A 21,129-nucleotide genomic window follows, 5' to 3' on the forward strand; every position below is an offset into this window, starting at 1 on the left:
GTCAAGTAGGTAATATCTTAGAGATATTTATTTCTTTTCATTATTACATTCAAGAATGCAGTATACAAAACAACTCCTCACTAAACAAGAAAATATCCTTTTAATGGTACTCCCTCCGGTCTACAATAAGTGACCATTGTACCTTTTTATTTTGGTCCCAAATAAGTGACTATTTATATAATAAGAACGAATTAATTTTAATTTTCTAAAATTTGTACTTATTTACATATTCCACTATGTCAAGGTAATAATTAATTAACGTTAATTTAGTGAAAATATCTTTTTTTTTTCTCTAGGAGTTCGTATTTCCTTAACGTGTGTGTCAAAGCTAGAATGGACACTTATTATGAACCGGGGAAAGTATTTACTAGTCAAACCAGAATTCAAACAAAGAGAAAATCTCACCAGCTTTGCATTTATTGGTATACAACCTTTTAAGTTGAAACAAGAACAAGAAATAATCTTATTGTGTAGTCCTAATAAAAATGGAACAGTCTTGTCTGAATTCCAAATGGTTAGTACTATCATCCTTCCATTGCTCAATTCTTGCTATGTCTATGGCTATCTCAGGCTTGGAATTTATAGCTGATCAACAAGTTTTGTTAGACTTCAAAGTTAGAATAACAAATGATCCATTCCAGATAATGGCTTCTTGAAATAATTCTCTCCATTACTGCAATTGGACAGGCATAACATGCAACCCCTCCATTGAAAGAGTCATGATTCTTGACTTGAGATCACAAAAACTCGTTGGCTCTATGCCGTCTTCTATTGGTAATCTCACGTTCCTAATATCGATAAATCTTAGAAATAATAGCTTCTATGGTGAAATCCCAATGGAAATTGGCAACCTCCTTCAGCTGCAACATCTCAATCTCACTTGGAATTCTTTTACTGGAACCATTCCTTCTAATCTGACTTACTGTAAACAACTTCGATCACTTGCTCTAGAATATAATAGGCTTGTTGGTAATATACCCGATCAACTCAATTCACTTTCAAAGTTGAATTATTTAGGATTTGGAAGCAACAATCTCACTGGAAATATCCCATCTTGGATTGGAAACTTTTCGTCGCTTCGTGGTCTTTCCCTTGCCATTAACAATCTTCAAGGACCAATACCTCAAGATATTGGCCGTTTGTCAAACTTGCAAATCTTCCAAGTTTATGGAAATCAGTTGAATGGTACAATTCCTAAATCTGTTTTCAATATCTCTTCTGTTTACTATTTCTCTGTTACTCAAAACTTGCTGTATGGAGAGCTTCCATCAGATATAGGCCTAACTCTTCCAAATCTTGAGGTGTTTGCTACTGCTGTGAACAACTTCACAGGATTGATTCCCGTTTCATTATCAAATGCTTCGAAACTTAGTGTTATTGAATTGTCTCAAAATAGCCTCACTGGAAATGTTCCTACAAGTTTAGGACAATTGCAGTGGTTGTACAGGATCAATTTTGAGATCAATAGTCTTGGGAGCAACAGGAATGAGGGTTTGAGGTTTCTTTATTTCTTAGTTAACTGTACAAGTCTTCAAGTTTTAAGCTTTGAGGACAATTTCTTGGGCGGAGAACTGCCTAAAACCATCGGTAACCTTTCCACGAGACTTGAAATATTTGGTCTTGGTTACAATAGGATAGTTGGTTCTGTTCCTGCTGGACTAGGAAACCTTGTCAATTTGACACGTTTATCGCTTGATAATAACAAGTTCAGAGGCAGTGTTCCTGAGTCTTTAGGTAAGCTTCGACACCTACAAGGACTGGAGTTGAATGGAAACAAGTTTTCAGGAATGATTCCATCTTCTTTTGGTAACTTGACATCTCTAACAACTTTACACATTGAGGACAATGAACTAGAAGGGAACGTACCTCCGGAGCTCGGACAGTGTACTAGTTTATCAGTACTAAACCTTACTGGAAATAATCTTGTTGGTTCCATACCAAAGGAGCTTGCAGGTCTTTTTTCACTTTCAATTTCTTTGGCGTTAGCGAACAATTCTTTGACCGGTTCCTTGCCAGCTGAAATGCGAAAGTTGATAAATCTCAAGGAAATGGATATTTCACATAACAAATTATCAGGTGAAATTCCAACCACACTCAGCACCTGTGTCAGTTTAGACCGCTTCATCGCGAATAATAACCTGTTTCGAGGAAGAATTCCGGAATCCTTAAAAGGATTAAGAGGTTTAGAAGAAATTGATTTGTCACACAACAACATCTCAGGAGAAATACCAGACTTTCTTGGGAAACTTCCATATCTTAGGAAGCTTGATCTTTCATTCAATGAACTTGAAGGCAAAGTACCAAACGATGGGATCTTTGCGAATGAAAGTGCAGTTTCAATTTCAGGGAATCATAAACTATGTGGAGGTCCTCCAAACTACAATTTTCCTGCATGCCCTACACAAAAAGATCCAGCATCAAAGAAACACATTCATACCAGGATAAAAGAAGCGATTATTATTTCAGTTACATTTTTATTTCTACTTTTGTGTTCTTTTGCTGCTTGCTATACAGTAATTAGGAACTCGAAAAAGGGAGATCTCAGTGCACGGTCCACAAGAGAAAGGCAATCTGAACATTTTGATGATGACGAACCAACTTTAGCTAATGATCCATCTTTGGCAGCAAAAATAACTTACCAAGATATATTTAAGTCAACCGATGGATTTTCTGAGGATAATCTGGTTGGTACTGGGAGTTTCGGTTCTGTATACAAAGGACAGTTTCAAGTTTTCGATAAAGTTATGGCAGTGAAAGTATTGAACCTGCAACAAAGAGGTGCTTTGAAAAGCTTTTTGGATGAATGTAGAGCTTTGAAAAGTATAAGGCATCGTAATCTCCTTAAGATCGTAGCTGCTGGTTCAAGCATCGATTACCAAGGTAATGACTTCAAATGCATAGTATTTGAATTCATGGCAAATGGAAGCCTAGATGATTGGTTGCACTCAAAAACTGATGAGCAATACCTCAATATTATCCAAAGGCTAAACATAGCAATAGATGTTGCTTCAGCTCTTGATTATCTCCACAACAATTGCCAAGTACCAATTGTTCACTGTGATTTAAAACCGAGCAACATTCTACTTGATGAAGAGATGACTGCCCATGTTGGTGATTTTGGATTGGCAAAATTCCTCCTCAAGTCGAATGAATCGTGGAATAAACAGACTTCTATTGCACTAAAGGGTTCTATAGGTTATATTTCACCAGGTATGTCACTAATCCATTTTGCATAATGGCTATTTCCCTTAATTCAGAGGCGGATTCAGATTTAAGTTCTATGAGTTCAATCTTTAAGATTCTTAGCATTGAACCCGTACACGTTGTATTTTTAAAGTTATGGGTACATATTTACTATTTATTGTAATTTAGTAGATATTTACACAAAATTTCATAGCCAGTGTCAAAAATACTGGGTTCAGATGAACCTGGTACCTTGAGGCTGCATCCGCCCCTGTCCCTTATCAGGTGTCCTTACATGTAAAATGAAATGTTTGTGTACCTCAACTTATATATGTCTTTCCGATGCTCACAGTATTTAATGAAAAAATAAAAAAGTAAAAACTCTCAATGTCCCGACATTATTGTAACATTTCTCAAATTTTTTAAAAGTTTCGAGACACGCTAAGTATAGAAATAAATTATTACCATTTTTATTATTTTTACCTTGCCTATATATATATATAACTGGATATCTTGCCTATATATATATATATATATAACTGGATATACAATTATGAAAATATTAATAATTTTAATATTATTAATTATTAAAAGTGAGTATCATTAATTATTAGTTAAGTTAAAAAAAAAAAAGGGCCTAAAAGCCCATAAAAGGGCTAATGGAAAACAAAGGCTCTAAGCCTTAATAAAAACAGAATACCCATGTTCTGTCATTCACCCAAAAGGGACGAAAGGTTTTCGCCTTAAACAAAAAAAAAAAAACAGAACAGTTCGCTCAACAGAGGCTTCCTATCACGCAGGCAACAGAAATCCTAGGGTTCTTTACAAATCACTAATTCTCGAACTCAGGTATATAAAATTCATGTTGTCAATTACTCTACAGTAGTAAGAATAGAATAGTTAATTCTCTTCTTCCTCTATATCAACAATAAATTTCATATTTAGGTGTAGTACTTTAAATTGATTATAATACACCGGTTGTTGTAGAATCGATTGTTTGACTGGTGTCAATTGGATTGGGGCCTACGTATTGGCTTGAGAAGTTTTGAGGTGAGTTGATATAACCCTTTACTAAAGTGGTTTAACTCACAAAAGCACGCATATAAGGTGTTTGATGAATTGCTTAAAAGAGTTTATCTTTATTTAATTAGAGCGAGTAAGTACCCATTAATTTAGAATTGTTCTAAAAGTTTAGATGATCTATTATACTATATGTGCTTAAATTTTCAGATTTTTGTGTTGTTCTTATATGCTATTTTCATTGAAAAATTATGAAGAAGAAATGATCTTTGAAAATATTTTTATATGTTTATTTCATTCTTATGTCATGCTTTACATTTAAGGACACCAATATGAGCATGTACATAATATTCTATAAAGAAAAGATTTAGACTTGAAAAGTCACAAGAAGAAATTTTAGAAAGAAAAGATTTTGGGGAGTATCCTTTATTCTGAGAAGGGGTCATCGTACAGGCCGAGGGTCCTGACCAAGGCGTTGACTTCCTGAAACTACTTGTGCCAAAGTAGGGAGCACATGAGCCGAGGGTCTCGTTGCTGAGAATTTACTTAGCCATGCTAAGGTATGATACATGAGCGTTGAGAACCATGAAGCGAGTGGCACCTCGTGGATTGGACCTATTCGATCAGGTTGGGATCGAACCCGTGCCGATCACACGGTGACTGAGACAGAATTAAGTCAGGATAGTTGGAACTCCCAAAGTATAAAGTAAAGTATTTTTTTTAAAGAAAGAAAAAAGAAAAGAATTTCTTTTAGAATATTCATAAATTGCTACTATGCAATTATTTTAGAATTATTCTTATAAGCTTTATGTTTTACATGCATTTAGAACCTTTGCTCGTAATGTATATGTTATTAAAGTTTCTCCCCCTGTTGTTGAGACTCACTGAGTACAGTGGATGATACTGACGTTCTCTTTTGGGAACCTACGTTGGTCTGCGGTACAACGTAGGAACCGGATTTGCAGGCGAGCAGGCTACGAGTTAGGACTTCCTTCCCTTCCAGTGATATTGGTGAGCTCCGCTTTTGTTCGTGGAGTATTCTTAGAGTCATTTTCATTTAGCTATTTCTTTATTTATTTAGAGAACTGGCCAGGAAATCTCATGTCCTGAGCAGTGCGTCAGTTTATCGGTAGAGGCTTCATAGACATAGTCATTGGGTTGAAATTCATATGTTATTTTATAATAACTTAGCAATAATTCAGTAGTTACTATGAATAAAGTTTTGGAGTTGATTTATTTAAATATTTGAATTAATCAAGAGTATTTGGTTAGAGTATTGCTTCGTTGCATATAAAGTGTGGAGCTATAATACATTGAATAAGCAGAGATGGTTCGCTCGATCAGGTTTAGTGATCGAGTGCCAGTCTCGGCTTGTTTAGAAAATGGGTCGTGACAAACTTGGTATCAGAGCCTCAGGTTTATGGAGTCCTAGGGGTCTATGAAGCCGTGTTAGTAGAGTCTTGTTTATGTGTATGAAGCGCGCCATACTTATAAACAGGAGGCTACATGCATTTAGGAAAAATCTTTTTTTTTCATACTTTAGATCGTGCAGTAGAGCCTACATCTAAGAAATTATCTAATGTATTCTTTTCTCCAAAACTCGCAGAAATGGCTCGTACTCGCAACTCTGACACCGACACTCAGGATGCTGCTCAAGAAACTATTGCTACTATTGTGGCTCAAGGCATAACTAAAAAGGCTCGAACTCAGAAAAGGAAGGGTAAATCCACAAGGGGGTTCAAGTACCCCAGGTTGAACATGAAGAAGGGGTGGAGCATGATGAGCAAGTACCTCAGGATCCAACGCCAACCCCAACAGCAGCTCCGACTCAAACAACTATATCCCCAGAGGTGGGTCAGATGTTCAATGCAGTCAATAGTGCTATGGAGATGTTTAAGGCCTTTATGGCCAACCAGAACGAGAAAAGAGATAATATTCCACCTCAAACAAATAGGCAGAACAATTCTAAGCCCTCAAGAGTGAATGGATTTCTGAAGTTGAGTCCTCAAGTGTTCCATGGTTCTATAGTTGATGAAGATCCAATGTTATGGATGGAGGGTGTTAAGAAAGCCCTCCGAGTGATGAAAGTATTTGATGACAAAGCTGTGGAGCTGGCTGCTTACCAGCTTAGAGATGTGGCTGGCGCTTGGTTTGAGATGTGGGAAAAAGAGAGAGATGAAGATGATGGTCCACCTACTTGGGAAGAATTTGAAGAGGTCTTCATGGCTAACTTTATCCCAGAAGAGGATATAGCAGCTAAGGCTACAGAGTTCGAACAACTCACGCAAGGGAATAAAAGTGTGCAAGAGTACTACATGGAATTCATAAGGTTAGCTAAGCATGCTCCTCACATGGTTAAGATAGAAAAAGCAAAGATTCGCAGGTTTGTTGGCGGTTTGGCTTACCACATTAAGGATACGACATCAGCTGCAGCGGTAGGAATGACAGCTTTCTCATCTGTTGTGGGGTTCGCGAAACACTTAGAAAAAGACAAACAACAAAGGAGAGAAGAGAAAGAGCATAACAAGAAATCCCGGACAACGGGTAGGTTTAATGGTACATCCAGCAGAGGCAGAAGGAATTACTCTAATAAGGAGTCATTAGCACCAGCTCAGTTCAGTCATCAGTCAGGTGGTGGGTCTTCCTTCAGACGTACTCAGAGTAATGGAAATCAGTCTCGCCAGAATCAGAATTTTAGGACATCATCCTCACATAGCCAGAGTCATGCTGAGCAACATTCACACCAACAAAGTCTTTGTGGAACATGTAAGCGGCAACATTCAGGTCAGTGCAAGCTCGGGTTTCATGGTTGCTACCATTGTGGAGACATTGGTCATATAAAGGCCAACTGCCCAAAGTTGCAACGTAATTTCAGTGGTGGATCAACTCGTCCTTCTAGTTCCTCAGCTACTGCAGTTGCACCACCTCAGGCTCGTGGTTCTCATAATCAGTCCGGGCATGGAACAGGCAGAGGTGCAGACCGAGTTACTCAAGGAGGGGGACAACCCCGTTTATTTGCTACACTTGATCGTCAGAGTGCAGAGGCATCTGCAGAAGTTATTACAGGTATACTTTTAGTCTGCTCACATAATGCTTATGCCATAATGGATCCAGGTTCAACATTTTCATATGTGACTCCATACTTTGCAATTAACCTCGGACTAGAACCTGAACAACTTAGTGAGCCATTCCTAGTATCTACTCCAGTTGGCGAGTCAGTGAAAGTCACTAGAGTCTATAGAGGCTGTATAGTTTCAGTCCAAGGTCGCAACACCAAAGCTGATCTCATAGAGTTAGAAATGGTGGATTTTGATGTGATCATGGGTATGGATTGGTTGTCTTCCTGCTATGCCATGTTAGATTGTCATGCCAAGATAGTCAGGTTCCAATTTCCAAATGAAGAAGTCTTAGAGAGGAAGGGTAGTTCAGCATCGCTTGTAGGTAAGTTTATTTCTTATCTTAAGGCACAACGAATGATCGGTAAGGGGTGTCTCGCCTATTTGGCTCACATTATTAATCCAGAATCAGAACCACCATCTCTTCAGTCAGTGCCAATTGTTAGAGAATTTCCAGAAGTTTTCCCAGATGACCTTCCCGGACTTCCTCCCGAAAGAATCATAGATTTCGACATTGATCTCATACCAGGCACTCAGCCCATATCTATACCTCCCTATAGGATGGCTCCAGCAGAACTTAATGAGTTGAGAGAACAGTTGAAAGACCTTCTTGACAAGGGCTTCATCAGGCCGAGTGTTTCACCGTGGGGTGCCCCGGTCCTGTTTGTCAAAAAGAAAGATGGGTCTCTCAGAATGTGTGTCGACTATCGGCAGTTGAATAAAGTTACCATTAAGAACAAGTACCCACTGCCAAGAATTGATGATTTATTTGATCAACTTCAGGGTGCAAAGTACTTTTCAAAAATAGACTTGAGGTCGGGATACCATCAGTTGAGAATCAGAAAGGAGGATATATATAAAACAGCCTTTAGAACTCGCTACAGGCACTATGAATTTCTAGTAATGTCCTTCGGGTTGACAAATGCTCCAGCTGCATTCATGGACCTCATGAACAGAGTTTTCAAGCCATTCTTGGATACCTTTATTATCGTGTTTATATACGATATTTTGGTATACTCTAAGAGCAAGGAAGAACATGCAGAACACCTTAGAATAGCCTTGCAGACCTTGAAGGAGAATGAGCTTTATGCCAAGTTTTCAAAATGTGAGTTCTGGTTGCAGTCAGTAGCATTCTTAGGCCACGTGGTATCTAGTGAAGGAATAAAAGTAGACCCTCAGAAGACAGAAACAGTCAAGAACTGGCCCAGGCCGACAACGCCAACCGAAATCAGGAGTTTCTTGGGGTTAGCTGGCTACTATAGAAGGTTTGTAGAGGAGTTTTCCTCACTTGCAGCTCCATTAACTAAGTTGACTCAGAAAGCAGTTAAGTTCCAATGGTCAGACGCTTGTGAGCAGAGTTTTCAAGAGTTAAAGAAGAGGTTGACCACTGCACCTGTGCTAACCTTGCCAACAGGTTCGGGTGGGTTCACAGTGTATTGTGATGCCGCCAGAGTGGGCCTTGGTTGTGTTCTTATGCAAAATGGAAAAGTTATTGCTTATGCTTCCAGGCAGTTAAAGAATCATGAAAAGAACTACCCCACACATGACTTGGAGCTTGCAGCAGTGGTGTTTGCATTAAAAATATGGCGACACTACCTTTATGGCGAGCATTCTGAAGTGTTTACAGATCACAAAAGCCTCCAGTACATTTTCAAGCAAAAAGAACTAAATTTGAGATAGAGAAGGTGGCTCGAGCTATTGAAGGATTATGACATCAATATCCTTTATCACCCGGGCAAAGCTAATGTGGTAGCAGATGCACTCAGTAGGAAGTCAATGGGTGTCTTGGCCCATCTTGCAGTACAAAGGCGATCTTTGGGTCGAGAAATTCAAAAACTAGCAAATGATGGAATTAGATTGGATGAGACCGAAGAAGGAGACATAACTGCTTATGCCTTAGCGCAATCCTCCCTTGTTGCGCATGTTAAGGCTAAGCAAGACGAAGATCCGTACTTAGTGAAATTAAAAGAAGGAGTCAGAAGCAAAGAAATCACTGCTTTCACTCTAGGAAGTGACGGAGTTTTGAAGTTGAATGATCGGTTATGTGTGCCTGATGTAGATGGTCTTAGGAAGGCCATAATGGAGGAGGCTCACAGTTCGAGATACTCTATCCACCCAGGTGCTACCAAAATGTATCTAGATTTGAAAGAGTTGTATTGGTGGAAAGGCATGAAGAAACAAGTAGCAGATCATGTGGCTAAATGTTTAAATTGTCAGCAGGTCAAAGCCGAGCATCAGAGGTCTGGTGGCCTAGCTCAAGATATAGAGATACCACAGTGGAAGTGGGAGATGATTAATATGGATTTCGTAGTAGGTCTACCTCGCACATACCGTAAACATGATTCAATTTGGGTTATTGTAGACCGATTGACAAAGTCCGCGCATTTCCTACCAGTAAAGACGACAGACTCCGCAGAGCAGTATGCACGGTTGTACATAAAAGAAATAGTCTGATTGCATGGTACTCCAGTTTCAATCATATCTGACAGAGGCCCTCAGTTCACGGCAAATTTTTGGCAGGCATTTCAGAAAAGATTAGGTACCAAGGTCAATTTAAGCACCGCTTTTCATCCACAGACCGATGGCCAGGCAGAAAAGACCATTCAGACTCTCGAAGATATGATGCGTGCGTGTGTTATAGATTTTGGAGGTAATTGGGATGATCACTTGGCACTTATAGAATTTGCTTACAATAACAGCTACCAGGCCAGCATTGGTATGGCTCCTTATGAAGCATTGTATGGGCGGAGATGTAGGTCTCCGGTGGGTTGGTTTGAACCAGCAGAGGTGCCGTTGATTGGTCCAGAGTTTGTTTGTGAGGCCTTGGAGAAAGTTCAGCTAATTAGAGAAAGACTTAAAGCGGCACAGAGTCGTCAAAAGTCTTATTCTGATAAGAGGCATCGTGAGTTAGAGTTCATGGTTGGTGATAAGGTGTTTCTGAAAGTTTCACCAATGAAAGGAGTTATGAGGTTTGGTAAGAAAGGGACACTTAGCCCTAGATTTATCGGACCTTATGAAATTCTAGAAAAGAAAGGAAACGCGGCTTATAAGCTAGCGCTACCCGTTGAGTTGTCCTCTGTTCATCCTGTCTTTCATGTGTCTATGCTTAGAAAGTACATCCATGATGAGTCACATATAATACCTGTCGATACCATAGAAATTAAGGAAGGCCTGACTTATGAAGAGGTACCTATAGAAATTCTCGATAGGCAAGTAAGAAAGTTAAGAACAAAAGAATTAGCATCGGTAAAAGTTTTATGGAGTAATCATGATTCAAAAGAAGCTACGTGGGAGCTCGAGGAAGATATGAGGAAGAAGTATCCTTATTTATTTGAGTAACAAGGTATGTGAACCTAGGTTTGACTTGACATTTATATTTCATTTATTAATACAAGTTAGCAAGTGTTTATGTCCTTCTTAGATTATACGTAGTTGTTGTAGTAATTTAGTTTATGCCATAGTATATTTAATTTATTAAAGTGATTTACTTGTGCTAGAGTTGTTGTGCTTTAGATAATTGTTAGTTATTGTGGTACCTCCTTGCCGAAGCGTGAGTACTTAATTTATGGGTTGTGTATGGTGCCTATGAATGACCTGTTATGGTATATTTGGTTGTTGTTGGTGTAGTTGTGATATTTGTGACAAGGATATTTTTTGGATAGTCCAATTTACAAGGGAAACTCTGCCGAAATTTTTGAAAATTTAGGGAGTTAGCCAAATTTTTGAGTCCCTTAGAAAAATGAGTAGTGGTAAGAAAACTTAAGAGGTTCAAAGACCTAAAGGATGGTTGTTAGCTTAAGAATAAGGTCATAGCAACATTCGAGGACGAATGTTTTTAAGGAGGGAAGATTGTAACATTTCTCAAATTTTTTAAAAGTTTCGAGACACGCTAAGTATAGAAATAAATTATTACCATTTTTATTATTTTTACCTTGCCTATATATATATATAACTGGATATATACCTTGCCTATATATATATATATATATAACTGGATATACAATTATGAAAATATTAATAATTTTAATATTATTAATTATTAAAAGTGAGTATCATTAATTATTAGTTAAGTTAAAAAAAAAAAAGGCCTAAAAGCCCATAAAAGGGCTAATGGAAAACAAAGGCTCTAAGCCTTAATAAAAACAGAATACCCACGTTCTGTCATTCACCCAAAAGGGACGAAAGGCTTTTGGCTTAAACAAAAAAAAACAGAACAGTTCGCTCAACAGAGGCTTCCTATCACGCAGGCAACAGAAATCCTAGGGTTCTTTACAAATCACTAATTCTCGAACTCAGGTATATAAAATTCCTGTTGTCAATTACTCTACAGTAGTAAGAATAGAATAGTTAATTCCCTTCTTCCTCTATATCAACAATAAATTTCATATTTAGGTGTAGTACTTTAAATTGATTATAATACACCGGTTGTTGTAGAATCGATTGTTTGACTGGTGTCAATTGGATTGGGGCCTACGTATTGGCTTGAGAAGTTTTGAGGTGAGTTGATATAACCCTTTACTAAAGTGGTTTAACTCACAAAAGCACGCATATAAGGTGTTTGATGAATTGCTTAAAAGAGTTTATCTTTATTTAATTAGAGCGAGTAAGTACCCATTAATTTAGAATTGTTCTAGCAAAAGTTTAGATGATCTATTATACTATATGTGCTTAAATTTTCAGATTTTTGTGTTGTTCTTATATGCTATTTTCATTGAAAAATTATGAAGAAGAAAGGATCTTTGAAAATATTTTTATATGTTTATTTCATTCTTATGTCATGCTTTGCATTTAAGGACACCAATATGAGCATGTACATAATATTCTATAAAGAAAAGATTTAGACTTGAAAAGTCACAAGAAGAAGTTTTAGAAAGAAAAGATTTTGGGGAGTATCCTTTATTCTGAGAAGGGGTCATCGTACAGGCCGAGGGTTCTGACCAAGGCGTTGACTTCCTGAAACTACTTGTGCCAAAGCGTATCCACTTTTGGAGATGTTTATAGCTATGGTATCATGTTGCTAGAGTTGTTCACTGGTAGAAGGCCGACCGATGTAGTATTCAAAGATGGCCTGAATATTCACCAATATGTCAAAACCACTTTGCCTAAACATGTTATGGAGATTGCTGATCCAGCATTGCTTTTAGCATATGAAGAAAACAGCAAAAATGAGGACAATGTGAGTGATTTGGAAGAAAAGGCAATACTTCAAGATGATGAGCACATTTCCCAGCTAAATGCCAGCACTATGATAGAAGGATGCTTGGTCTCAATCTTGAAAATTGGACTTTTATATTCTAGCTCATCGCCAAGAGATCGGATGCCAATAAGAATAGCTTTGGACAAGATTCATACAATCAAGAACTTGTATCTACAGTCTAAGGAGGAGAAACAATAGTATTAGATAGCTCAGATGGTAAATAAGCTAATCAAATTATCATCTTTAGAATTTTACTGATGGAGGCTAGTATGAAAGAAATGACAACTTTGAATTGGAGATCAATCCTTCTATGACTCACATCCAACTGCATCAAAATATTCAAAACCTTTTGAATAAGGTACGACAGTTTTATTCATTTTGCAGTTGCCAGAATGAAAAGATAAATTTGCAGCTAGTAAACACTATAGCCTCAAGTAATAACTGGTAAAAAGCAAGTCCTACCCTGTCGTTGCAAATGTTTTAATGAAGTTTGAATTGCAATGAAGAAATTAAGTATATTCACACACAATCACACCATAGAGCCTAGTCACTCAATGGCTGCTTACACTAGTTAATTTTCTAGTCTTGCATTTTTTCGACGCATTTGTATAATGATCTGTGCATTGAGGTAATCTCACATCTTTGGTCTCAACTCCAATTGAACAGACAGTCTCACTCTATCACTCCAGGGACCAAATTTTCTCAGAGGCGTTGTGTCTTCCAGGTAAGGCTATCAACTAAAACTCCTCCAAGCTTGATGTTCGGCTATAATTCTATACTTTGTGACACTACTTATCTTACATATTGATGTAATAATGATAATTTGTGTAATGTTTGAGCTTACCTGAGTTGATTTTATGTGTAGGAACATTTGGGCATGAAGCGTGGAGAAGTTGCGCAAAGTGGTACCAAAAACAACGAAGTAGAGTACGACCAAGGCTGCAAAATTCCAATGAGTGAGGATACATTTACCTTTTCTAATCTAAGTTCCTTCATGTTACAGAAGAATACTAGTTAGCCTCTCGGACAGAACTGAAGCTTCGGCCTGAACGTCTGTTTTCACTTTAATGTCTGATAGCTATAGTAAGTTGGCAGATTTGGTTTACCAAATTAATGTCCTCACTAGTTACACTACTTACTGGTTGAATAACAGTTCTCTGTGCATCATACATTGTCAATTCCATTTGTGTTAAGCTCAGCATAAACTAAGCATTAGTTAAACAAATAAATGACTGAACCGATGAGTATATAAAATTTTCAATCTTCAACAGTAATATATCATATAAGAGCAGACAGAAAAGCTTGTGCAAGCATATACTAGTATGCATCACTGGCCTCGAGTTCTTCACCATAAATATATCAAGGTAGACGAAATGATGTAAAATTGTGCCAGTTGCTTGTGACAGAACGACTGGAAGAACCTTCAAATCTCAAGCTCCTGAACAAGAAGAAAAAGAGGATAAATTTGTTTCTGTTCAGAATAAGAGAAATACAATAGAAATCCATCAAGGAGGCTGTCTTAAGAATTTATCAAATATCTAGCAGTGAAACTGTGTGTTATGCACAAGTTTTTTAACTTTTCCTAGCAGATTTTAGAGTATGCTTTTATGGATATGCTAAACTGATAAACATCACTCAACTTAGTTAAAAAGAAGACTATTTTATGCAGATTTAACTCTAAATGATGTTTTTGAGAATCTTAACATTTTCTTTCGGAAAGCAATCAACTCTCAGTTTTGACAAATCACAGTTGAAAACAAAGTTAGTAGAACAAATTTACCCGCTGGTTGAGCTTTGAACTGCATGAGAAGCAAGGAGAATGTCTCTGATTAGTTGCAGTTCCTTGACAACATCACCAATATCTATCCTTTCTCTTGGAGATTCAACTGAACATTCAACTCCAATCTTTATTATCGAGATCAAGCATTCCCGTGCTTGTTTCACACTAGAATCATCTGGATCGATAATGCCTTCCTCTTCGTCTTGTACTTCTCTGCTGCTGCTGCTGCTAGGTAGAAGCATAGGGTCAACTATTTCATCATTTATTTCAGGTAACGCCATCTTAGCAAAATTATGAAGAGTCAGTCCATCTTTGAACATGTTGTCAGTAGGTCTCTTTCCAGTAAACATCTCTAGCAAGAGAATCCCATAGCTGTAAACATCACCAAATGGAGAAGCCTTACCTCCCATGCTGTACTCTGCTCACATAAGAAAAGAGAAAAAGGGATTATGACATTTTCGGGTGGCCCTAAAAATAATAGCCGGAAAATGTATGTAGTTAAGTATAAATATACATACAGCATACATAGAGTATACATAAATATACATATTATATACATAATTAGCGGTGTATCTTTTCTATCTTTGGGCTAGCGCCCGTAATTAATTTCGGCGGACGGGCCAAAAATGAAAAAAGAGGAAACAAGGGAAGGAAAAAATGAAGCACCTTTGCAGAAGCACTTAAAAATTGTAAAAATCAATCTTAAAACTGTTTCTCATTTCAAGAAGATCAAGTATATAAACTACTTCGATACACCGTTTAACAAGAATCATAATAAAAGATATATTTCAACTTTGAAGAATCTAAAAACAGTGTTTAATGGAATCAGCAGGAAACTATCTAACTGATTAGACAATGTTACCTGGTGCAGTATATCCAATTGTCCCCCTCATTCCAATTGAACTACTCTGATTAGGACGATATTTGCTCATGGCTTCTGAGAAGAACTTTGCCAATCCAAAATCAGCTACATGTGCAGTCATGTCATTGTCGAGAAGGATGTTGTCCGGTTTCAGATCACAGTGCACGATTGGCTTGTGGCAATGGTGATGAAGATATTCCAGTGCACAAGCAGCATCAATAGCAATATTTAGTCTTTCGACTAGACCTAGGATCCTCACCTCATTATTTGAGGCATCGGCTTCTGGAGTAGGATGCAGCCAACTCTCCAAGCTCCCATTGGGCATGTACTCATACACCAAAGCTTTAAACGGATTACCTTCAAAATCACAAGTTGAACAGGCAGTATAAATCTTTACAAGATTTCGATGCCTAATGTTTCTCAGGGCCTCACACTCAGCTACGAAGCTCTTAAAAGCCCCTTGTTGGTCAATGTTTATCACTTTCACCGCAACCAATCTTTCACCAGGATCAAGTACCCCTTTGTAAACAGAACAAAAGCTACCATTCCCAATCAAATTAGCAGAAGAGAATCCATTTGTTGCTCTATATAAGCTCTCATAAGTAACCCTCAAAAGAAAACCTCCTGTAGGTGAAGATGTTAAAGACGACTCTTTCCTTGCCTTTCTTAACCGAAAGATTATGACTAAAGACATTATCAAGACCAGTGCTAGAAGACCAGAAAGAAGAGGGATCATTAGCTTAATACTGCTTGATTTATCTCTTCCCTTAGATTCAGTGTTTGGACATGTTGGCAACTTCAGTTCTGGTATACCTCCACAAAGATTCTTATTCCCAAATATGGAGATTGCAGTTGCATTACTGAAAACCCCTTCAGTCGGCAACTGACCCTCGAACTGGTTGAAAGACAAATTCAAGTTTTTTAGAGAAATCTGCTGCAGAAATCTTGGAATTTGGCCGGAGAAATTGTTGCGAGAAAGATCCAACTTCTCAAGACCTCTCAAAGAACTAAGAGACGAAGGAATTGTACCTTCAAAGAAGTTGCCACCTAAAATAAGGCTCTCCAAAGTTATACACCTACCTATGCTACTAGGAATTTTCCCCGACAACATGTTATTAGAAACATCCAATTTCCCAAGATTGTTTAGAGCTCCAATTTCCATCGATAGAGGACCAGACAATCGATTGTCAGAAAGATTAAGAGAAACTGTTAAGGACGACAAACTCATAACTCCATTTGGTATTATACCACTTAGATGATTCTGAGAAAGGTCTAAATCTTGCAAGTATTGAAAGTTACCAAAACTAAGGGGAATGTTACCAGTTAACTCATTCTTTTCAAGATGAAGTGAATATAATCGACTCATGTTAGATATAGAAGATGGAATACTTCCCGAAAGCTTGTTTTCAGATAAGTCAACTAACTGAAGCATACGAAGATCGCCAACAACTTCAGGAATGCTACCAGAAAAATTATTCTTTTGCAATTGCAATTCAGTCAAGTTAACAAGATTTCCTATTCCTGAATGAATACTTCCAAATAGTTGATTACCTCCCAATCTTAGTGACAGAAGATTTGTCGATAAATTTGCAATAGAATCAGGTAGCACACCTCCAAATTGGCAATCACTCAAATCCAGTACTTTCAAGTTTCTACATCTACTCAAAGAATTGAAAAAACTCAAATCATCAACTTTTCCATTTCCAATGGAATTTGAAGCAAGAATCAGCCACCAAAGATTCGACAAGCCCCCAAAGTCAATCGAAACTTTACCAGTGAAATTGCTGCCATTTGCATCAAGTTCAACAAGATTTGAAGCATTAGATAATGACTTAGGAAAGTGTCCAGTAAACCAATTATGACCAATATTTAGAACTTTTAAATTGGGAAGACTAAAACCCAAGTCTGATAGCAAAGTTCCATACAACTGATTATATGGAACTGTGAATATTTCAAGAGATGAAAGATTGAAAATCGCAGCAGGCACCAAACCAGATAGCTTATTTATACCCAAACCAAGAAAATTCAAACTCTTCAATTGGCCAAGAGAACTAGGAATAGTTCCATCAAAATTGTTAGCTGCTAAAGAAAGGGATTTGATTGAGGAAAGATTACCTAAAGTTTCTGGGATGAGTCCACTGAGGTTGTTGTAATGAACTTGGAATCTTTCAAGCTTTTGCAATGAACCAAACTGAAATGGAATATTTCCAATCAATTGGTTCCAACCAAAACGAAGCATAACAAGATTCGAACAATGAGAAAGATTCATCGGTATCTCTCCAGAAAATGAGTTATTAGTCAAATTAAGATGCTGAAGCCTGAACAAACCTCCAACCTGTGGTGGGATTTTTCCATGGAAATTGTTGAGCTCAAGATTAAGACCAGTGAGAAATGTAAGATTTCCTATATAAGGTGACAATGTACCTACTAAGTCAAGTGATGTCAAGTTAAGTTTAGTGACTCTTTTGTGAAGATGGCCACAAGTGATACCTGTCCAGCTACAGAAATGGACTGAATCATTCCATGTGGTCAAAATACCATAAGGGTCATTAGTTATCTCTGCTTTAATGGCAAGTAAGGCTTGAAAATCAGTTTCATTACCACTATGAAACTTCAAGGCAAAAGTGAACAAGCATGGTAAGAGAGTTAGATAGAAAACAAAAGAACAGAATGGCATTGGAATCTTGAATTGGAGAGAAGACACCATAGTTTCTAGCAGAAAAAACAGTTGTACAGACAATGCACTCAAGAATGAGGTAGCTAGCTGGTTTTTATTCTGTGCTTTTTTGGAGGGAATATCATGTGAAAGTTCCTTTTTTTTTCTTTTTATCCCTTTTCCTTAGTTATTTACTTAGCATTAATTATAAATATCTTTTCTTTTTCATTCTTGGACTGATAACAGAGAAAGATAATCCTTTCTACAAAAGGGTCCGGGAAGGACCGGACAACAAGGATCTATGCCCGCAGTCTTACCTTACATTCATGTAAGAAGTTGTTTCCACGGCTCGAACCCGTAATCTTCTGATCATATGACAGTAATTTTACAGTTTACGCCAAAACTCCCCTTCTAATCCTTTCGCATTAATATGCATTCTGGCTTAGCCATGATGCATTGGAAGTTTACATGCGTTTGTGCAAACAGAAAGTCAATGAAAATGGTCCTTTTTTCCTAATTTGAGTGCAGCAATTGCTGACCATTTCTAAATTCTGTTAAATTCTGTCCTCTCAAGTTATTGGTCAAAGTATTTCTATTATATGGCATACAAAGAGGACACATTGCACCATTCCATTTGAGATTATAGAGACAAGGAAGTTGCATTTTTTCTTTTCCTAGTATTCTACTTTCTCCTCTAGACATGAACTTATTTCCATAATAGTGTACCCCTAGTTGACCTGAAAAGCAAGCAACTTTGAGGTTAAAGGCTCATAGTAGCCTATATTATGCGTTGTAGATGCTATTTATACTCTAAGTTAACCATATTTTAGTGATGTTTTAAGTGCTAAATGATAATAAAATGCTCTAATTGAGGTTTTTATGCTTTGCAGGAGCTACTCCGAGTTAGTAGGAGGATATAGAGTATTTTGGGGTCAAATATGTAGATACAAGACCAATCGAGAAGAGCCCGGATGAAAACGAGCAAGATAAGGCGAAGAAAAATCTGGGCAATAGTCCATCGCGACCGCGGTAGGCCGCGGCTGGAACGCGATGGAAAAAGGCGCAAAACAGAATAGTCTAAGACCGCGGTTGGCCCGCGACCGCGGTCGATCTGGAGAAGGCCGAGAAAGTCCAAGGGATAAAGTGTAAAGCGTGGAAACTTATCATATAAGCTCAACAAACTCGCCCAAGTAAAAAAAAAAGCTTGTTTTTAGATTCGACATAAGGAGGCAAGAACATATTGGGAGTAAGGCGGAGAATTCTTCCATGAGTTTTTCACTTCCTTCTTTCTATTTCCATTATTGGTTATGAATTCTGGTATTGTATTTTTGCATACTATTATGAACAACTAATTCGTTTTCTAGGGTTTTGATGGAACCTTTTGTAGGATAAATACTTGTTATGTTTTTATACAATTGAGCCGTTGGATTGCTCTACTTGTTCAACTACGTGTTTGTAGCTGTTGATTGAATGACCATCAATTGAATTGACTGTGCCTATTTAGTGTGTACTGCTCGAGAGAGAGAGTACATATTTAGGTAGTTGTTGAACAACGTCACTCCTAACGTATGTGAGAAATCAATACAGCAGGTTTAAAGGCAGGTTTAGAAATAACAAAACCTTGACGTGATCATAATGAGCGGTTAGATAAAGCCAACTAGCATAGTTCGAGAGAATATGTCTAGTAAATTGTTGTAGTTGCTCGAGAGAATTACGGCACCTAAAATGCTCACGATCAGTAGAGAATACATTGGCAAAATTGTAGGGAACATAGCTAGAAGGATTTCGACAATTGGGAAAATCATAACTCTAAACCTCCTTAATTTAGTCTCCAACCCTTTGTCTCGTTAGTTGATAATTTTACCGTTTTCTAGTATTTGCTAGTTAATTAGTTAGAAATATAAATCTCAATCTTTATAATTTAGAAAATTGTTCAAACTTGTCTTTTTAGTGATATTAAACAGATATAGCTAAGCCTTAGTTCTCTGTGGGATTCGACTTCGGACTTTTAGACCGAATTATATTTGCAGTGACCGCTTATCCTTTTTAGGACTAGAGTTGGGCGTGACCAAAAGCCTCTAGAAAGGTCAAGCCTATTAGAGGTATGCTAATAGGAGTGTCAAATGGGCGGGTTGGGCTAATTTTGAGCGGGTCAAAATGGACCGAATCAAGAAATGGGCGGATCATTGACCCACCCAAAAGTTACTTGGGCTGAGTCAAGATGAGCTAAAATTTGGATCATAGCTCAACCCGCCCAACTATTACCAAGCTTTAATTAATGTTTATTTTTTTCTTATAAATTATTTAATTATCAAATAATTTTTTTTGTTGTGATCGTATATAACATATCAAACAAAAAAGAATTATTTTTAAGATATTTTAGCAAAATTAGACATGGATCAATCTGGACTAAAAATCAACCCAACTTTAGATGGATTGAGATGGACTGAGTTCAATAAATGGGCGGGTCAATGATCAACCCAACCTTGAGCGATTTGGGCAGATTAAATGGGTTTGGACTCAAATTGTCACCCATGTATGCTAGTATATATGACTAATAAAAAGGGTAATTTGAGTAAAGAATTGTGTAAAAACAAGAGAAAAACAAGTAATTGTAATAGTGAGATGGATTTTGTGAACTAAAATAAGGTTTAGACTCACATCAAATGGCAAGAAAGACTAAATATCTCTCTCCTTTCCTCTGCTCCCTGTTGTCACTTCTCTTTCATGATTTAGCTGTTTAGGTTGCTTTATTTTATCTTTTTAGAGATTTTGATCTAGTTATAGTTTAAACATGTTAAGGAAGCCGGGCCGGGGGGGGGGGGGGAGAAGGAAGGTAAAAGGGAAAACAAGAAATTAAAGCCAAAGATAACAAAATAAACATGGAATTAAGTTACAGCCTGATGGTTGCAACCTTTACTTTAGCATTCCAATCCTATCAAAGAACTTTTCTGATTTTTCAACTCTCTCTTATACAATTAGGGAGAAAATTAGTTGGTAATCAAAATTAGTTACATGGTAGTGACTAGTGAAGTTAGTTGATACTATGGATGTATATGTAACCCATTTATAACAAACAATTTAAAAAAAGGCAAAGAATTGAAATCTGATCAAGAATCTAATTCTTTTTTGTCCTCTTTCCCTCTGATTCTCTCTCAAATTGAAGTGTCAATTTGTGTATTAAACTTTTGTGACTGATCCACTGGCTCCATTGGGGGTGCCCTACATAAATAGGTTTACAGAAAGAAACAAATAAGACAGTGAGTAAAACAGTGTTCATTAATTTGTATGTCAGCTCTAGTACAAAGGATAAAG

General features: G+C 37.4%; 2 protein-coding genes across 5 annotated transcripts; one reads left to right on the forward strand and one right to left on the reverse strand.

Annotated features, from left to right (window-relative positions):
* Window positions 1-527: 527 nt before the first annotated feature.
* LOC104245880 (probable LRR receptor-like serine/threonine-protein kinase At3g47570) lies at window positions 528-13,406 on the forward strand. 4 transcript variants are annotated; one of them, XR_011401596.1, is made up of 4 exons: window positions 528-3,210; window positions 12,464-12,874; window positions 13,183-13,240; window positions 13,382-13,406. XR_011401596.1 is itself a non-coding variant. In XM_070153287.1 (2 exons), the coding sequence occupies exons 1-2, from the start codon at window positions 720-722 to the stop codon at window positions 12,712-12,714; spliced, it is 2,742 nt and encodes a 913-aa protein (XP_070009388.1). In that variant the 5' UTR covers window positions 528-719; the 3' UTR covers window positions 12,715-12,969. The 4 variants fall into 4 exon arrangements, 3 of the variants coding, with proteins under 3 accessions (XP_070009388.1, XP_070009390.1, XP_070009389.1); XM_070153287.1 differs by lacking the exons at window positions 13,183-13,240; window positions 13,382-13,406 and having other exon boundaries at window positions 12,464-12,969; XM_070153289.1 differs by lacking the exons at window positions 12,464-12,874; window positions 13,183-13,240; window positions 13,382-13,406 and adding an exon at window positions 12,243-12,276.
* On the reverse strand, window positions 13,276-18,078 carry LOC104246122 (putative receptor-like protein kinase At3g47110). Its single transcript, XM_009802198.2, has 3 exons — window positions 15,159-18,078; window positions 14,297-14,714; window positions 13,276-13,954 (listed from the first exon to the last, which is right to left on the reverse strand). The coding sequence occupies exons 1-3, from the start codon at window positions 17,863-17,865 to the stop codon at window positions 13,876-13,878; spliced, it is 3,204 nt and encodes a 1,067-aa protein (XP_009800500.1). The 5' UTR covers window positions 17,866-18,078; the 3' UTR covers window positions 13,276-13,875.
* Between the last annotated feature and the right edge of the window lie 3,051 nt (window positions 18,079-21,129).

This window comes from Nicotiana sylvestris, chromosome 8 (genome assembly GCF_000393655.2).
Source record: "Nicotiana sylvestris chromosome 8, ASM39365v2, whole genome shotgun sequence".
NCBI lineage: Eukaryota > Viridiplantae > Streptophyta > Magnoliopsida > Solanales > Solanaceae > Nicotiana > Nicotiana sylvestris.